The sequence below is a fragment of the Coturnix japonica genome, chromosome 2 (genome assembly GCF_001577835.2).
Source record: "Coturnix japonica isolate 7356 chromosome 2, Coturnix japonica 2.1, whole genome shotgun sequence".
NCBI classification, from domain to species: domain Eukaryota; kingdom Metazoa; phylum Chordata; class Aves; order Galliformes; family Phasianidae; genus Coturnix; species Coturnix japonica.
Window position 1 is genome coordinate 93,600,944 of NC_029517.1, and position 14,778 is coordinate 93,615,721.

At 38.1% G+C, this 14,778-nt stretch overlaps 1 protein-coding gene across 8 annotated transcripts in view; it reads right to left on the reverse strand.

Annotated features, from left to right (window-relative positions):
• ZNF521 (zinc finger protein 521) overlaps nucleotides 1-14,778 on the reverse strand; it is a 241,373-nt gene that overhangs the window by 121,365 nt on the left and 105,230 nt on the right. For all 8 annotated transcript variants that reach the window (XM_015855477.2, XM_015855470.2, XM_015855474.2 and 5 more), the window contains one exon: nucleotides 4,941-5,025. In XM_015855477.2, the coding sequence (XP_015710963.2) occupies nucleotides 4,941-5,025 (85 nt within the window). The remainder of the gene's footprint in view (nucleotides 1-4,940; nucleotides 5,026-14,778) is intronic.

The window sequence follows — 14,778 nt, forward strand, 5'->3', positions numbered from 1 at the left end:
TGACACTGAATTGCATCAGATACGGCAGATGTAAAGGAATCAGTATAAGAAAATGTAATGTTTAGATTGTCTACTTAAAATAACAAGCAAAATAATAGGACGAGCAGTGGAGAGAATCAAACAGAACACAAACAATAGCATACACTCCTTCTACACTCTCAGGTCAAATGCCAACTACAAACTATGTGAGCAAAACAAAGGGATGCCAGAAAGCCTCCCTCCTTTCCACAAACACCCAGAAATAGAAATTTCTCAAAGAAAGCTGCTAAAAATGCTATGTATTCTGCTCAGAGAGAAAATCAAAAGCTAGAGAGCTGCTGAAAAAATACAGTGTTTGTCAGTACTTCCTAAACTGTATGGAACGTGCCTGGGTTTACATTTCTTCCTCTCTAATTCAGAAGCTGAGAAATTGTTTTACCAACAGCTTTCAATAAACAAACCAACAAATATGTTTTCGTTTGGCAATCACCCTCCTGATTCTCCAAACAAAAGTGCATACTCATATCTAAGTCCAAAATAATGCTTAAATTGACAGTCTACTTAAAAAAGCCAAAGGTTTGCCTCCTTTCAGCCCACAGGCATCTCCTAAGCCCGAATCAGACTGTAGTTTAAACAAACACGGGTGTTGTTTGGTAAAGCACAGTGTCTAGATGAGTGAGGGCGTATCTGGCAGCCAGAACTCTTGAACTTCCAGTTGCTTCAATTCTTTTGCATCTTTGTCCTCATCCTTATAGTGAAAAGGCTTATTGACTTATCCCATCACAAAGATAATGGACAGACTGAAAAAAAGACTGTGGAACAGTTTTTAAATGGGAGGTTCTAAAAGTAATTAACATTTATTTACTGAGGAAAGCCACTCCTACAACACCTTTTTAACATATAACTTGTATAATAACAAATGTAAATTGTACTGTTGTCAAAGATATTTAAGGCACCTTATTGGATCATCTGCAGATTTTGTTTTCCATTAGGTGGCATAATCTCTCTCGTTGAACAGATTGAAACGTATAACAAAATCTGCAAAATGCTGTATGCCCTCCTAACAAAGAAGAGTAAGAGGCTTTTTAAATAGCCTCTAATCCCTCTTCCCCTGCTAAATGTCTAGTTGAGATTATATTTGATTAGACAAAAACACAAACATACACACAACCTAAAAATACCTACCCTCAGTGGAGCTATTTCAGCCAACAAAGTAATTCAGGTTGCCTTATTTAAAAGTCTAAGTTTCACACTGGGGTTTTACAAACATGTATTTGCCTTAGTGACCTTCCATAATGCATCCTGTCTATATGAATGTCAGCAACGTGAACTCAATTTACATCCTGGGATCAACTTCAAGGGACACAATAACTAGATGGGCCAGTATCGACTTTGGGTCTCAAATCACTAAAAAGTTGGTGAGCAGAATTACCTCCAAATAACTGAGTATGTATCTTTGGCAGTGGTGCTCATTCCTTTCTGAGTGGAGTTTGGCAGATGACTTTCTGCTGCCTTGTTTGTCCCGTATTCTACCTGCTCCAGCCATCTTCCTCTATCCTCTAATCTCTCTCATTTTATCTATCTATCTATCTATCTATCTATCTATCTATCTATCTATCTATCTATCTATCTATCTATCTATCTATCTACCTACCTACCTATCTACCTATCTACCTATCTGTTTGTATTTTTCCTTCTTCTGATTTGGTCTTTATTCCTTTTTTCCAAGTTTTTTTTTCTTTTTTCTTTAATAATTGATATTTATGACTGCCAGGGTTTGGTGTTTTTTGTTGTTTTTTTTTTTTTTAACTGTTTAATTGTTGTTGGTTTTTTTTTTTTTTCTGTTAATTAACAGAAATTCCCTCCACTGATCTTCTCCTTTTTCTTCTCTGCTCCTTTTCTCTCTTCTCTGAATCATATGCAACTCATCATGTATGAAGACATTAATCTATATCCATCAATAACCACAACACAATAATGCTAACATTTTACTGCAAGAGGAAATAACAGTTCTTGAGACTGCATGATGATGTCTGAAAAGGGCTTTATTACTCCTACATTTGATCTAGGGATTATCACACTCTGTGACTTTTAAAGTCGGCTTTCCAAGATTATCTTCCCTTTCCCTTGCATTTAAAGTTTCTTAGGATCTTCCACTCTCTTCCTGAAGCTTTCTCACTTTCCCTACCCTACAGGAGTGAGTATCGTAATGGAAAAGCATGGCAGCAAGATGTATTTGATAAGATACATGTAGAAAAGGAAGGGACCAAGGTGCTTAGGACTGCAGGATATTTTTTGTTTGTTTGTTTACGAAATATGCTGTGTCAACATGTCCATATTCAGTTAAATGCTTCACCTAATTTCTCAGTCCACAAATTGAATGCATGTAGATATCTATGGATACATCCATGAGTTATGTATTATATATATTCATATCGATATGTTTGAGCACATTTTTTCTGTATTATATAGGAATACTATAAACCTATCTACAGACACACATAAACAAAGGCCAATTTTAAACAGCTTGATATCGCGCCTTGAACCTTTCTCTCTAGACAGAACATGGTCTTGGAAAAAGGCTTGTGAACAACAATATAAATTAAAGGAGGGGTGAGGGGTAGTGAAATTAGAAAGATAGCTAAGGAAAAATCCAATTACTAGTGAGAAAACTAACAGAACTGAAGATCAGAAATTATTTTTCCCTGTGCTCTGATTCTGAGGTCACATTCAAAATGCTTGGGAATGCTGATATTCCTTTCACCCCACCACAAAATCCCCTTGCATTTGCTTAATCGAGGCTACATCATTAGGAGCTGCGTGGTTTAGTCTGGCAGTGCAGATAAGAATCTTCCACTGAGCACAGATTACCACAAGCATGACCAGCAAATCTCCCTGCATGTTTTGCAAGCTCCTTTATTTCACTGCAAGATTTTACATTAAGCACATTTAAATCTGTGTCACTATGGTTATGTCATGAAGCAATATAATGCATGATTAGATACAGCACAGACAAAAACAATTAAATATATGTTTAAAGATTCTCTTTCTCATTCAACCTCACCCAGCTTTTAGAAATAACACATAGACAGTTAATCACTCATTTTAACAAAATGTCAGTCTGTTCAGAACTACAGACTGAAGCTAACTTAACTGGATTTGTTCTGTTTCACTTAATCTCTCCTTTCTCGCATCCCATTCTGACTTTTTAAAAAACGCACCCAGAAAATAGAAGGAAAGAAAACTAAAAAAAAAACCTGAGTATTTTATGGGAAAAAACAAACAGACGAGGGTCCTATTCTGAACACACAATGCACGTGGGAGGGAGGCAGAAAGTAGACACAACACTCTTGCATTCCAGGATCACTCCTTGCCCAAGGTGTCTGTATTCCCCATCATGTTTCACTATCTCTGCATGCTACAATTAAGGACACGTCATACGCTGCGTTCAAAAAAAACCCAACAGAAACGGCAAGTTCTGTTGCTGGCAGCAAGGGACTTTTAAATTGCACATTACTGACCCAGGTTGAACACTGAAGCAGTTCAGATTATCTCTTCCCCAAAGATGCAAAACATCAAGACTAAAGCTTAGTCCAACAGGCAAATCACTCATTTACAAAACCAGCTTGTCGCCTGTGTTTATTCATTTTTTCTGAAAAGCATATAAAATGTTCATGCTCTAAATGTATTAAAACTTATTAATAATGTACTCAGAAAAAAAAACGAGCGACTTAGTTGTGGCAGGTAATTTCTTTTAAGGTGTAGCCAAGTTAATAGAAGTTATGGAAGAAATATTTAAGCTACCTTCCATGAAAAAGAAAGCCCAAAACTAGCATCATGCTAAGCATTTTGAAGTTATACAATGATGAAAAAAGCAACAATAAATTATCTTCTGTTAAATATGCATTTATTGGCTTGTATAACACATAGTTTTGTTTGCATTTTGAATGTTTTGTTTTTGGTTTCTTTTTGTTATGAAAGCAAGGAAAAAAATAGCTTAAAGTGAACAGGAGGAAAAAAAAATCAACTGTATCCATCTTTGTCTTGAAATGTGGAATTTGGAAAACACTAAAAACAAACTAAGACAACCCTGTCAATGTTATCTTATTAGCGGGCAAATGATGTGCTTGATAAATTTAATTGGCTGATAGAACTCTTAGTGCTATTGCTGAGTGGTTACCAAATTGAAAACATTATGGGTAATCCTAGGGGAATAAGCAAATAATAACAAAATATGAATATCAAAGAAAAAGCAGCTTTTGTTTTTTTCCTAATTTACAACTGTAACAGCCTTGTAAACATCAGGCTAGGCTTCGGTTAGGAATCCTAGAAGGTTTTTTAAGTATTCTTGTACCTTAAAGAGCAGATTCCATTCCTGAATGGTGTAATTCCTTATTTTTTTTTTCATATAAGTGACAGTATTTAATTGTATGTGGATACACTCTGGATTTATTTCCAGACAGTTCAAACCCAACAAACAATACTATTTTATGGCCATTTGAGTTATTTATGTTTCCTAACGACAAAAACTCACCAGTTTTGATTTTGGTACCGAGGTGCTTGAGAAGCACACAGTAGTGTCATTACCATAATAACTTCTGAAATTAAAACCTGTCTAAAACTCTATGGAAAGCTAACATCCAGTTCATTAACCATTCCTGTTAGTTTGTTTTCAATAATGCAAAAATGATTAGAAGTTTAATTTGCTAATCACCTGTGTTTTGACTGGCAGTGGATATATAATTCTCTGCAGAAGTCTAAACTAGCCCTTGCAGAAAATAAAACATGCTAATGCTTTATCAAGTCTAATAATATGAATAAAAAAATCAATCATGCCTAGGTTAATCATTGATGGACGTACAATTAATTTCTCCTTAACTCTGTTTAATTTTAGAGGCAATGATGATCACGAGTAAGAGAAATAGCTATCTGTCTTTGAGAAGTTTTAGCGCTTCACTTACCAATCATGTGGTTTGCAACATGAACTTGGATATCCCATTCGTTGTAGAAAACCATCTGACATTTGATGCACTGGTAGGTCTTCTTCTAAAGAAATAAGGGTAGATAAAATTTACTAAAACATACAGTTGGAACCATTTCATTATAACTCAAAATGCTGAGTTCAAAGTGGTCATTTAAAGCTCTCCAGCAGTGTTTTTATTAAGGCTTAATTATTAATATTAAATAATAGCGCTGCAGTTCTGTAGCACCTTTTATGAGTTTCTTGAAACTCCACAGAGGCTGGGTTGTTGTGGTGGTTCTTTTTATTTCTTTTTTTCATCTTTCTAATTCCATGGAGAGAGCAGTACCGCTAAAACACCACTGTCATATTCATGGGAGGTAAAACGTGATGAGAATATGTGGGATGTGATCAAGACAACACTGAAATCAATGTGAATCCTTCATTTTATATCAATGGAGTAGGCCCACTACAGAACTGGGATGAAGGTAGGAAGAAAACAGAGATCAGAAACCTGCATCCCCCTCAGTCTCAGCTAGGCTGCAGAATCTCTTCTGCACAAACATTTTAAGTGGTCCATCAGGTTGCCATCCTTCGTAGAAGAAAAAGACCTCATTAGTGTGGACATATAGTTCCTGTTTTCAGGCAGTAGTTTCTATATCTATTGGTAAACCTGTACTAAAAATAGGAAGGCTGGCTGAAAACCAGCCAGAGAGCAACCTTTCTAGCTGCATTAGATTGGGCCTGACTTACTTAAAAATCAAATGTATATATGATGTATGTAAATCAAATTTCATTATAAACAAGGAAATGTACTTTGCTTTCTTTGGTTCACAGAAGTCTTTTCCATTGTACCTTTGTATCTTCCAAAATATTGTTGTTACACTTTTCTGCAAGGTATAATACTTGTGCATGATGATATAGATGAGGCAGTAACACTCTAGAAACCTTACTTTATTTTCTCTTATTACTTTTCTGACCAGAAGTTGACCAGAACTTTTGTATCACAAAAAACATTTTTAGAAGTGAAAGCTATGAGTATACTGAAAAGCAAAACTTCCCTTTTTCATTTTAGAGTCTTTAAATCTGCAATTCTAGGCATCTAATGAGACAACTCAGATCCATAAAGTTATTCGACTGCATAATTGTAATGTCAGGGACTGCATTTCCAAAGTAACAGTCCTGAAGAGCTCAACTGTCATTGTGAAGATGCAAGAAAGCAAGGTAAGACCTGAAGTGCTGCATCAATCTAGTTATTCAGAAGACGTGCATCTTTCTGTACAGCCGCAGACACCTTGGCTACACTAGCAAAAAGCAAGAAAAATAAAGGAAAAAAAAAAAAAGGAAAAAGCATATAATTTTTTAAAGAATATAAAGTTACAAAAACCTGGCACAGATGTACTAAATTACAGGTTTCATACATACATATTTGCTGGGGAGAATAGGGATAACATGCAACAAAAATGGAGTCTATTTTGTATACACTGAACTTCTGTTATACAGTATCATCCGCTGTATTTATTTTTTTTTTAATCTTCCTTTTTTCTTTCTTCTTCCCAGATTCTAAGCATTAATAAAGAATTGCTAGATTTCTTATCGGCACCTAAAATTAGATGTTATGTCCCAGACAGAGTGCTCATTCATTAAGCATCTTTCCACTACAAGTCCTCAGAAAGGAACATACAGGCTTTTTCAACATATGTCATTTTTTTCTTACCAAGAAGTTAACTGTAAAACTAGCGACTAATCAAAGTCAGCCCTGAAATTAAATGTTCCTGTGGGCTTCTCTTTACAAATCTCCTCTTGCCTTCATACAGAGAGGCTATTTTAATTTTCTTCATGACAGTAATGTAATGCATCGCGTCTCTTCTCAGTGGAAACACTCATAAGCCTTCCTCATCTAAACCAGCTTAAGTTTCCTGAAATGTAGCCAAATTAAATCCTTACCTAGACAAATAAAATCAATGGGCACCCACAAAACAAATCTGCTTTGACTTAATTTTACAGTCACAAACTGTACAACCTGCTGTTAAAAACAAATACAAGACTTTTCTCCTCTTCAGGTGTGACCATACTGGTAACACGGGTAAAAATTCAGATGCAGTCCAAGGTCTTCCTATTACACGTCGGTAAATTTAACCTTACAGCATTACATCTAGATCTATCAAAGACCTCTAAATAATGACAATCATGATCAAAGATTTATTATGCTAAGCTCTTCATGAGGTGCTTTTTGATGCTGACATAAAGAACAACAATATTGCATAAATAACAATCACTCTCCCTTTTTTTAAAAACATTGTTTCCCTTTAGAACTAGTTAGAAAATATTTCTTACTCCCTGATGACTGGCACTATATATTGTTTATTAGCATACCCCTAGCATTATTCCTGATATGTGACTTTGTTCAAAAACAAAGAAACATAAACTTAATGGCTGGTCTTTTCTCTTGTTAGCACAGTAACGCAGAGTGCACGTCAAGATTTGTTGGAAAATTATGACTGATGTACATAATGGCAAAACATACAAAGGCTGGATTTTTTTGAAGTCTCATGCCAAAAAATAAACTCATTTGACGACAACCAAAAATAATAATTTACTTGCACTTGCTAGCCTCTTCACAACCATCTGACACATTTGGAGAATCACACAGAGGGTTTCTTCTTATCATTAAGGAAAGAATGTTTCTGTGACTGCTCCTTGATCAAAACCTAGTTCTTTTTTGTTTCCAAACATATTCTAAAATGTTGACATCAACTTTTATTAGCTCGACACACTCACCTCAAAGTGTCTAAGATTGTTCCTGGTTAAGTTTTGATTTTAAAAGCAAACTCAATAAATTCCATTTACTCTTAGATTTTCAAAGTGATCAAACCCAGTCATTTTCACACCATGTTGAACAAAAACCACATACTTATTTCCATATGTTTCACATTCTAAAGAAGCTCTTTTTCACTGCAAGTTACGTCTTAGTCTCACAGGCTTTGTCAGACCAGCAGCACTTGTGACTGCTCACACAGGCTCCTGGATCATGCTGTGCATCTTGGATGGCCCCATCTCCCTACCAAAGTGAGACCCAGGGGAGACCAAGCTCTCCTCACTCTGTGTTCCCATAAAGGGGAAACGTGGGGGGGATAAGACAGAAAGGAGCCTTGGAGTACGGCAGCTCCATCTCCCCTGCCAGGCAAGAAGCCTTGCTGTGCCGGCATAGCATCGCATAGAAATAAAATTGGGTCATGACTGAAGGAGCCACCCGACTTTCTCAATTGTCTGCAGCCCTTTGCAAGGCAGAATGCAACAAAAGCTGTGACAGCCGTCCTTGCCTGGCCTTGCTGCAGCTGTTTGCAGCACCAGATCCCCAGCAGCGCTCCCTGCCCCTCTGCCCAAGTTACTGAGGGAAGGCCCAGCAGGAGGAGCAGGCACCCAGGCCTTGCTGCTCCATCTCACTGCTCAGGGCATTTCAACTCCACATGATGATGAAGGGTGGACAGTTCGGGGCACTTAACATCCTAACCTGCCACGGCTGCAACTGCTGGAGGACGCCCGTCATCCTTCTGCCAGAGACAAACATGCCAGTGCTCTCATTCTCCTCTCCAAGCACAAAAACAAACCAGCGCACATTAACTGTTAGACTAATGTCATACCAACAATGGCGGGCCACAGAAGAACCAGGCCAGAACATTTCTGCATGCATTTCACCAGTAAGGAACCAGGAGCAGCTGTAGTGTGCTAGACTGTGCCTTGCTGCTAAATTTCCAAAGATTTGTTCCAGAGAAGAATGATGCACGGATTATCACATGGAATTCTGAAAATGTCTGAATACTTTCTTTTAATTTCTTACATCATCGTAGCCTCACCTTTCCATAAAATAAACACAGCTCCTCGATAAACAACCTTACAATCATTCACAAACCCCCTCCTGTCAATAAACCAACTGACAATTCATTTCCAACATGCTGAGCACAAATATGAGACCCAAGTCACAGCTGGGGCTGTTCAAAACTGTCCTAGAAGAACAACTGCTTGGACTAAATGACTCACATAAACCAGGGCCATCCAAAATTGTCACAGAAGAACAACTGCTTGGACTAGATGACTCACACAAGCATTGGGCAGCCACATTGCCTCTTGCATTCTTGTTCTTTTTCATTACTGATTTCAGAGCTGATTTAAAGCCTTCCAGCATGCAAAGCTTCTCTGTGACTACATTTAATGAGCTTCAGATAGGGCCTTCAATCCATGCAGAGCATATGCATGTGTCTCTCTAACCTTTTGAATAATTAATGTCACCTAGACCTTTAATTATTGTCCTGATCCTCACTTGTCACTTCGCAGTTTTCAGAATTTCCTCACTATAAAGGTCCTCAAAGTGTCCATGTCATGTCAAAATAGGCTTTGCTGCCTTTATAAGGGGCCCAGGAATATGGTCTTTCAATTGGTACTTCAATTTCATCCACAATTCTATTTGCTTTTAAAAACAAAAACTCTGCTTTTTAAAAGTCAGACAACTAACAAACACTCTATGGATTCCTCTATTAGAGGATTCATAGTTCTATTCAGAAGGTCCTTCTATGTAGCCTGTGTCCTGTGACTCTCAGATACCCATACATTCTTTTTTTCCTTTTCCTATTTCCGAATCTCACTACATTATTTGAGAATGAACTGCACACGCTATATATTTGCTCATGCTCCACCTCCTTGTCAGAGCCATTTAGGATTTTATCATGTGCCTATTTTGTTCTGACATTTCCCCAGTTTTGTACTACCACTGACTTTCATCACTTCACTACTTATTCTTTCTTCCAGGCTACTGATACACTGCATAAATTCAGCAAAATCCATGCAAGCAATGACTCTCAAGGTTTTCCATTACTCACACCCCTCTAACCTTAATTGCTTCAACTCACGAGACTCCAATGCTATCCACATCCAGGTTAGCATTCCTTTTCTTTTTTAAGTCAAAGTAGCTCCTCCTATGCCATGTGTATTATCCCAATGTATTAGTCCTGCATGCAATACTCTTTCAAAAGCTTTGCTAAGATCCTGGTAAATGTTTACATTCTTTAGCAAAAAATTTAGACATGATCCTCCCTTTCTGAATCATTACTTCCTATCCTCAGAGATATCCAAAATTTCTGAGAGTTCTTCTGTCACTACTTTCTCTCCTCACAGTCTAAATCAAATGCACAAACTTGTAACTTCATGCGTAAACCTTATATCCCCTTTTGAGTATAGACTTGCAGGCATACCAAGTCTCTTCTGTACTACATCCAGACCTCTCCTGCATGCAATAGTCTCTAGCATTGAAAATGGCTTTGATGTGTACCTGTTCATCTAACAACCACCTCCCATATACAAGCAGATACATTGCTTACACCTGTGATACCCGGCAAGGGGGATTTTCAAGGCTTTTTCCACTTTATTTCAGCACTGAATGATGGCATGGATCAATAACACAGCCAAGTCAACTTGCAACTGCTGAAAAAGAGTAGCCCTACACCTCCCAAATCCTCTGATTTCCCCATCCCAGACTAATCATTTTCTCCCACGTTTCCTCACATTAAATCCAGATTGGAATGAATTCCACCTGCTAAACTAACAGGAAGGTAATCTGACAGGAGAAAGCGAATAGCTTCCATGTTTGTGCTCCCAACAGATCATTTGCAAAAGGAAGTTAAAACTTGCACGCTAACTACAGCAACTTGCTGGTACTAACTCCTAATGCTGCCAGCTGATTTTTTACATTATTATTTCATTAAGCGTTAGCTGCGTGCTCGGCCCTGCGTGAGGCACAAGAGCAACCACGGTCCCAGCCTATTTGTCCATTTAGCCATTTTTCATCATAACTCAGATTATTTTTGACAGTACCTTAATTGAGGATTTCTTTTCTATCTTCCTGGATGCTTACTTTGTCAACCTTAAGCTCTAAAAGAACTAAGCATATGTTAGACAGTTTCACTGCATAGTTAGCTATTTATCTTGCTTATGGGCCACTGTCAGCTTGCATTTTTTCTGAACTAATTGCTAACTCTTCTCATTGCTAATAGAACACCCTTTAAGTAGTATTTTCTGATTGTCATTAAAAACACGTTTATAACGATTTTGTGAAATTTTTTCTGTTCTACTTTTTAGTTTATTGGGGTTTTAAGTATAGTGGGATCTGAGTGCACGTGTCTAGAGAGAAAAGACAATCAACTCTATATGAAGAAAAACAATAAATGGAGTAAACAATTATTTTGAAATTCCTTTCACAGCATTTACTCATTGCTTTAATACACAAAGTTATATCAGTTCTTCCTTCTCTACTTGAAGCCTTACAGTTGCTGCCCTGTCTTCCAACTCTGTGTTCTGGATGCTGTATTTAATCATAGCTGTCTTCAGTGTCTTTTAGTTACAAACCTTTTCTTCCCCTAGCTGATGAAGTGCAGTAGCTCACAATGTCTCACATCCCTATATAAAAAACACATCTAGCAATGTTTTCAAATAGCAGCTCTTCCTTTCCAGCTGTCTAATCTTTAGCTTTCTACATGTCTTTGAAAATCAGGTACCTGACAGAAAAGGGACTCTAAAACTGGCACCACGTGTCTGTGTATCTATTTCCTCTTGATTGCTTCATATCAGGTTGACGTAGTTTATAAGTACAAATAGCTGTAAGTACCACAAAATTGATTTGGGATCTGGAAAACAAACATGCTTCTTTCTGATTTTCTATCCTAGGTCCTGATCTGGGGTGAGACTGGGCCTCAAAGCATTGAAAGTACATGTGCTGAGAGGTTCTCAGGAACCTGGAGCTTGCTTTGTGACTGAACTTCTTGTCACAGAATTGCAGGGGTTGGAAAAGACCTCAAGAAATTGCTGAGTCCAACCCCCCTGCTAAAGTAAGTACCCTACAATAGGCCCCACAGGTCAGCATTCCTCCCTCTTTCTGTCTCCTTACACTGCGCTTAAAATCAAATAAGAGAGAGACATGAGCCAAGAGATAGAACTGTAAACCCATCAAGAGGCATGCTAACATTCTGCTTCTCAATCTCAGAGCAGCTACATGGCTATGGACGTTAAGGGGATACTACAACGGAGACTGCGCTGATAATTTTGCAGATGATGTGGCATCAAAGCACAAGCAGCAGAGCATGACTTGGCAGGTCTGAGATGCAAAAAGCTGATATTCTAAGTAGGCTATGGATTGCTGGTGGGCTTTTTCAAGTCTTGCTCTTTTTTCCCTTTGTTTTTTCTTTTTTTTAAAAGGCATACTGAGACAGACTGTCATTCAATAAAGCCACTACTTTCTTCACCAACAATCAGCAACAGATGTAGACCAATAAAATTAATAGTTTGCAAGTACGCACAAGAGAATACTCTTTTGTCTCTTTTCACCATCACAAATTTTGTAAAAGCTCTCTGGATTTTAACAGAAAGGCAAAACTGGGGGCCTTTTATACACCTCATTTTGTTTATTTAATTTGAACATTAAAAACACTTTTCTCCCACTCTATGGAAAATTAATGACAATTAATTTCAGTCTCTAAAGCGACACTCGGGACATTTTTCTTTTCCTTACTTGTCCACTTTCAACTCAACCTTTATTCCTGAAGAATTCTGGGCTATTACTTACGATGATAATTCTGTCCTACTGAACAGTTGTGCTCAAAAATATGCAGCATTAATATTAATGTACAAACAGAAATATATTACTCATACATAATATATAAGAAATTAATTTTCATTGAAATATCAGGAGAAGGATTAAACCCCTTAGATCCTTCTCCTGCAATTAGCTCTGCACTCGAACAAGTCAATGGGACTTCACAAGTGAAGGCTTCACTTGTGAAGCCAAGGGGACTTCACAAGACTGGAACTATACAAAAGCTTGCCTATACTATAAAATATTCCTGTAACTGATTTCCACAATCATACTGCTGTGATTACAGCACCACCCTGTATGGATACTGTTAGGCCACATCAACGTTAACAAATACACCAGTAGCATCTGATCAGGCACACAGCTGCTGACATTGCAGTGATGCCTGACTGCACGCCCAGTTGGCAAACCTCAGCAGGGGCAGCAGAGCTGCCCAAGGAAGTGGTGTACCAGCAAAACAAGCATGCCGCTGAGTCAGTCTTCATCGCTGCCCACAACCGTTTGTGTCTGGCAGTTTTTCCTGTGAAGACATACTTGCTTTCCTCTTAAGGAACTACAAGAACCTCCCTCAGTTCTCTCTGTCCTATTTTATAATCTTTTACTTTCATATTACTTCTTAAAATTCCAGTAGTTCCTCTTAGGTATATCTTGTAGTAAGTTCATGGTCTTCAGCCTACTATACTCTAACAGAAAAAGACATCACAGGACTTACTTCAGAAACAGAATACTGTATGTCTATGCTTGCCTAGACCACCATTATATGGACTGTGAAATTGTGAAGCAGGGATTAGAAGAAAACAGAAGTAAGGCTAAGAGAAGGCATTCATGATAATCATCAGGTGTTGCAGACATTCCCTTATTAGGCCTGCAAAAGAAGGCCCAAGCAGCAGCACAGGATTAACTGTGAGTTTGTCAGGGAAAGCTGTAGGAGTAGCACATGCAGACAGCCACATTCCTAGAGTTTAGCACCAAACCTACTTCAGACAACAGAACAGAAACCAAGAGGACTGTTCTGGCAGTGGAAATGAAGGTGGAAAAAGGAAATTTGGAAGCGTGGAATCTCAGATCGTTCTCTGTTGGTGAACCATTCTGTTTCCTCTCAGGAAAAACAGAAGGGAAGAGGAGGCCTTCTAGACATAAAAAGCCATTAGGTATGCTTTTTTGTGTAGAGTGTTGAATCTGGACAACAGGCAAGACTTTCCAGTTCAGGATACCAAGATAGTGGAAGCATGACCAAATGGGACAAACAGCCTCTTTCTCTCCTACCTTCCACCTTGCTTTTGGATGTACATCTGGTAAGCAGGACAAAAGCACTCTGGAAACCACAGAATCAGAGTGGCTGAGGTTGGAAGGGATTTCTGGAGGCCATTTTGGACTAGAGTTTAGGCAGCAACACCCGGACTCCAAAACCCCTTCTGGGCAACCTGTGCCTCTGTTCCCCTCATGGAACCCCCTGTATTTCAATTTGTGCCCACCAGCTCCTGCCTTAACGTGCCCCATGGCAACAACTAACGTTAGCAGAACAAACGTTTCTGCTGTCATATCTACAGCTGTATTTTATACAGCAACTTGTAAAAAAATGCAGTAAACAGAATGAACGGAAGATGAGACTGGAAAAAAGGATGCAAACATCTGGAACAACCAATCCGGCATAAGATCAATCACCAGTCTTCACAGAGACATAGGTCAAACAAGAGGACTCTCCAAGATGCCACCTATTAGGCGGTTCATTTATGTTAATTTTGCATAGCTTTATGGAGCAAGCAGTACTGGGGATGCAAATTCATTTTAAATTAACAGTTAGACACTTTATGTTTCTGATGACAGAGTGGCAAATGTGGCTGTCATGTTCGGTGTGTGAGATAAATCATACACACATTACATATAATAACTTTATTGAGCAGTGATTAAAAAAACAAACAAATAGCACTTCTCAAAACATTTACAGTCAGTTAAGAAGATACTGTGCGATCACCACAGAGAGTGGATTGTGGTTTCTTATAGCTTCATTTCTCATGGCTGATGGACTTCTGCAGAGAAACCAGGTACGAACTTCAGTTAAAGTCATCTTCCTTGCTTGGATCTCTAAAAGGCTTCTTTATTTTCTGTTTTCCATCACCTATGCTGGGTCACTTTTCTTCCAAAAAGTTGTAAAAACTCTACAGACTTTAATATTCCTGCTCAGCTATAATGTTTTTGT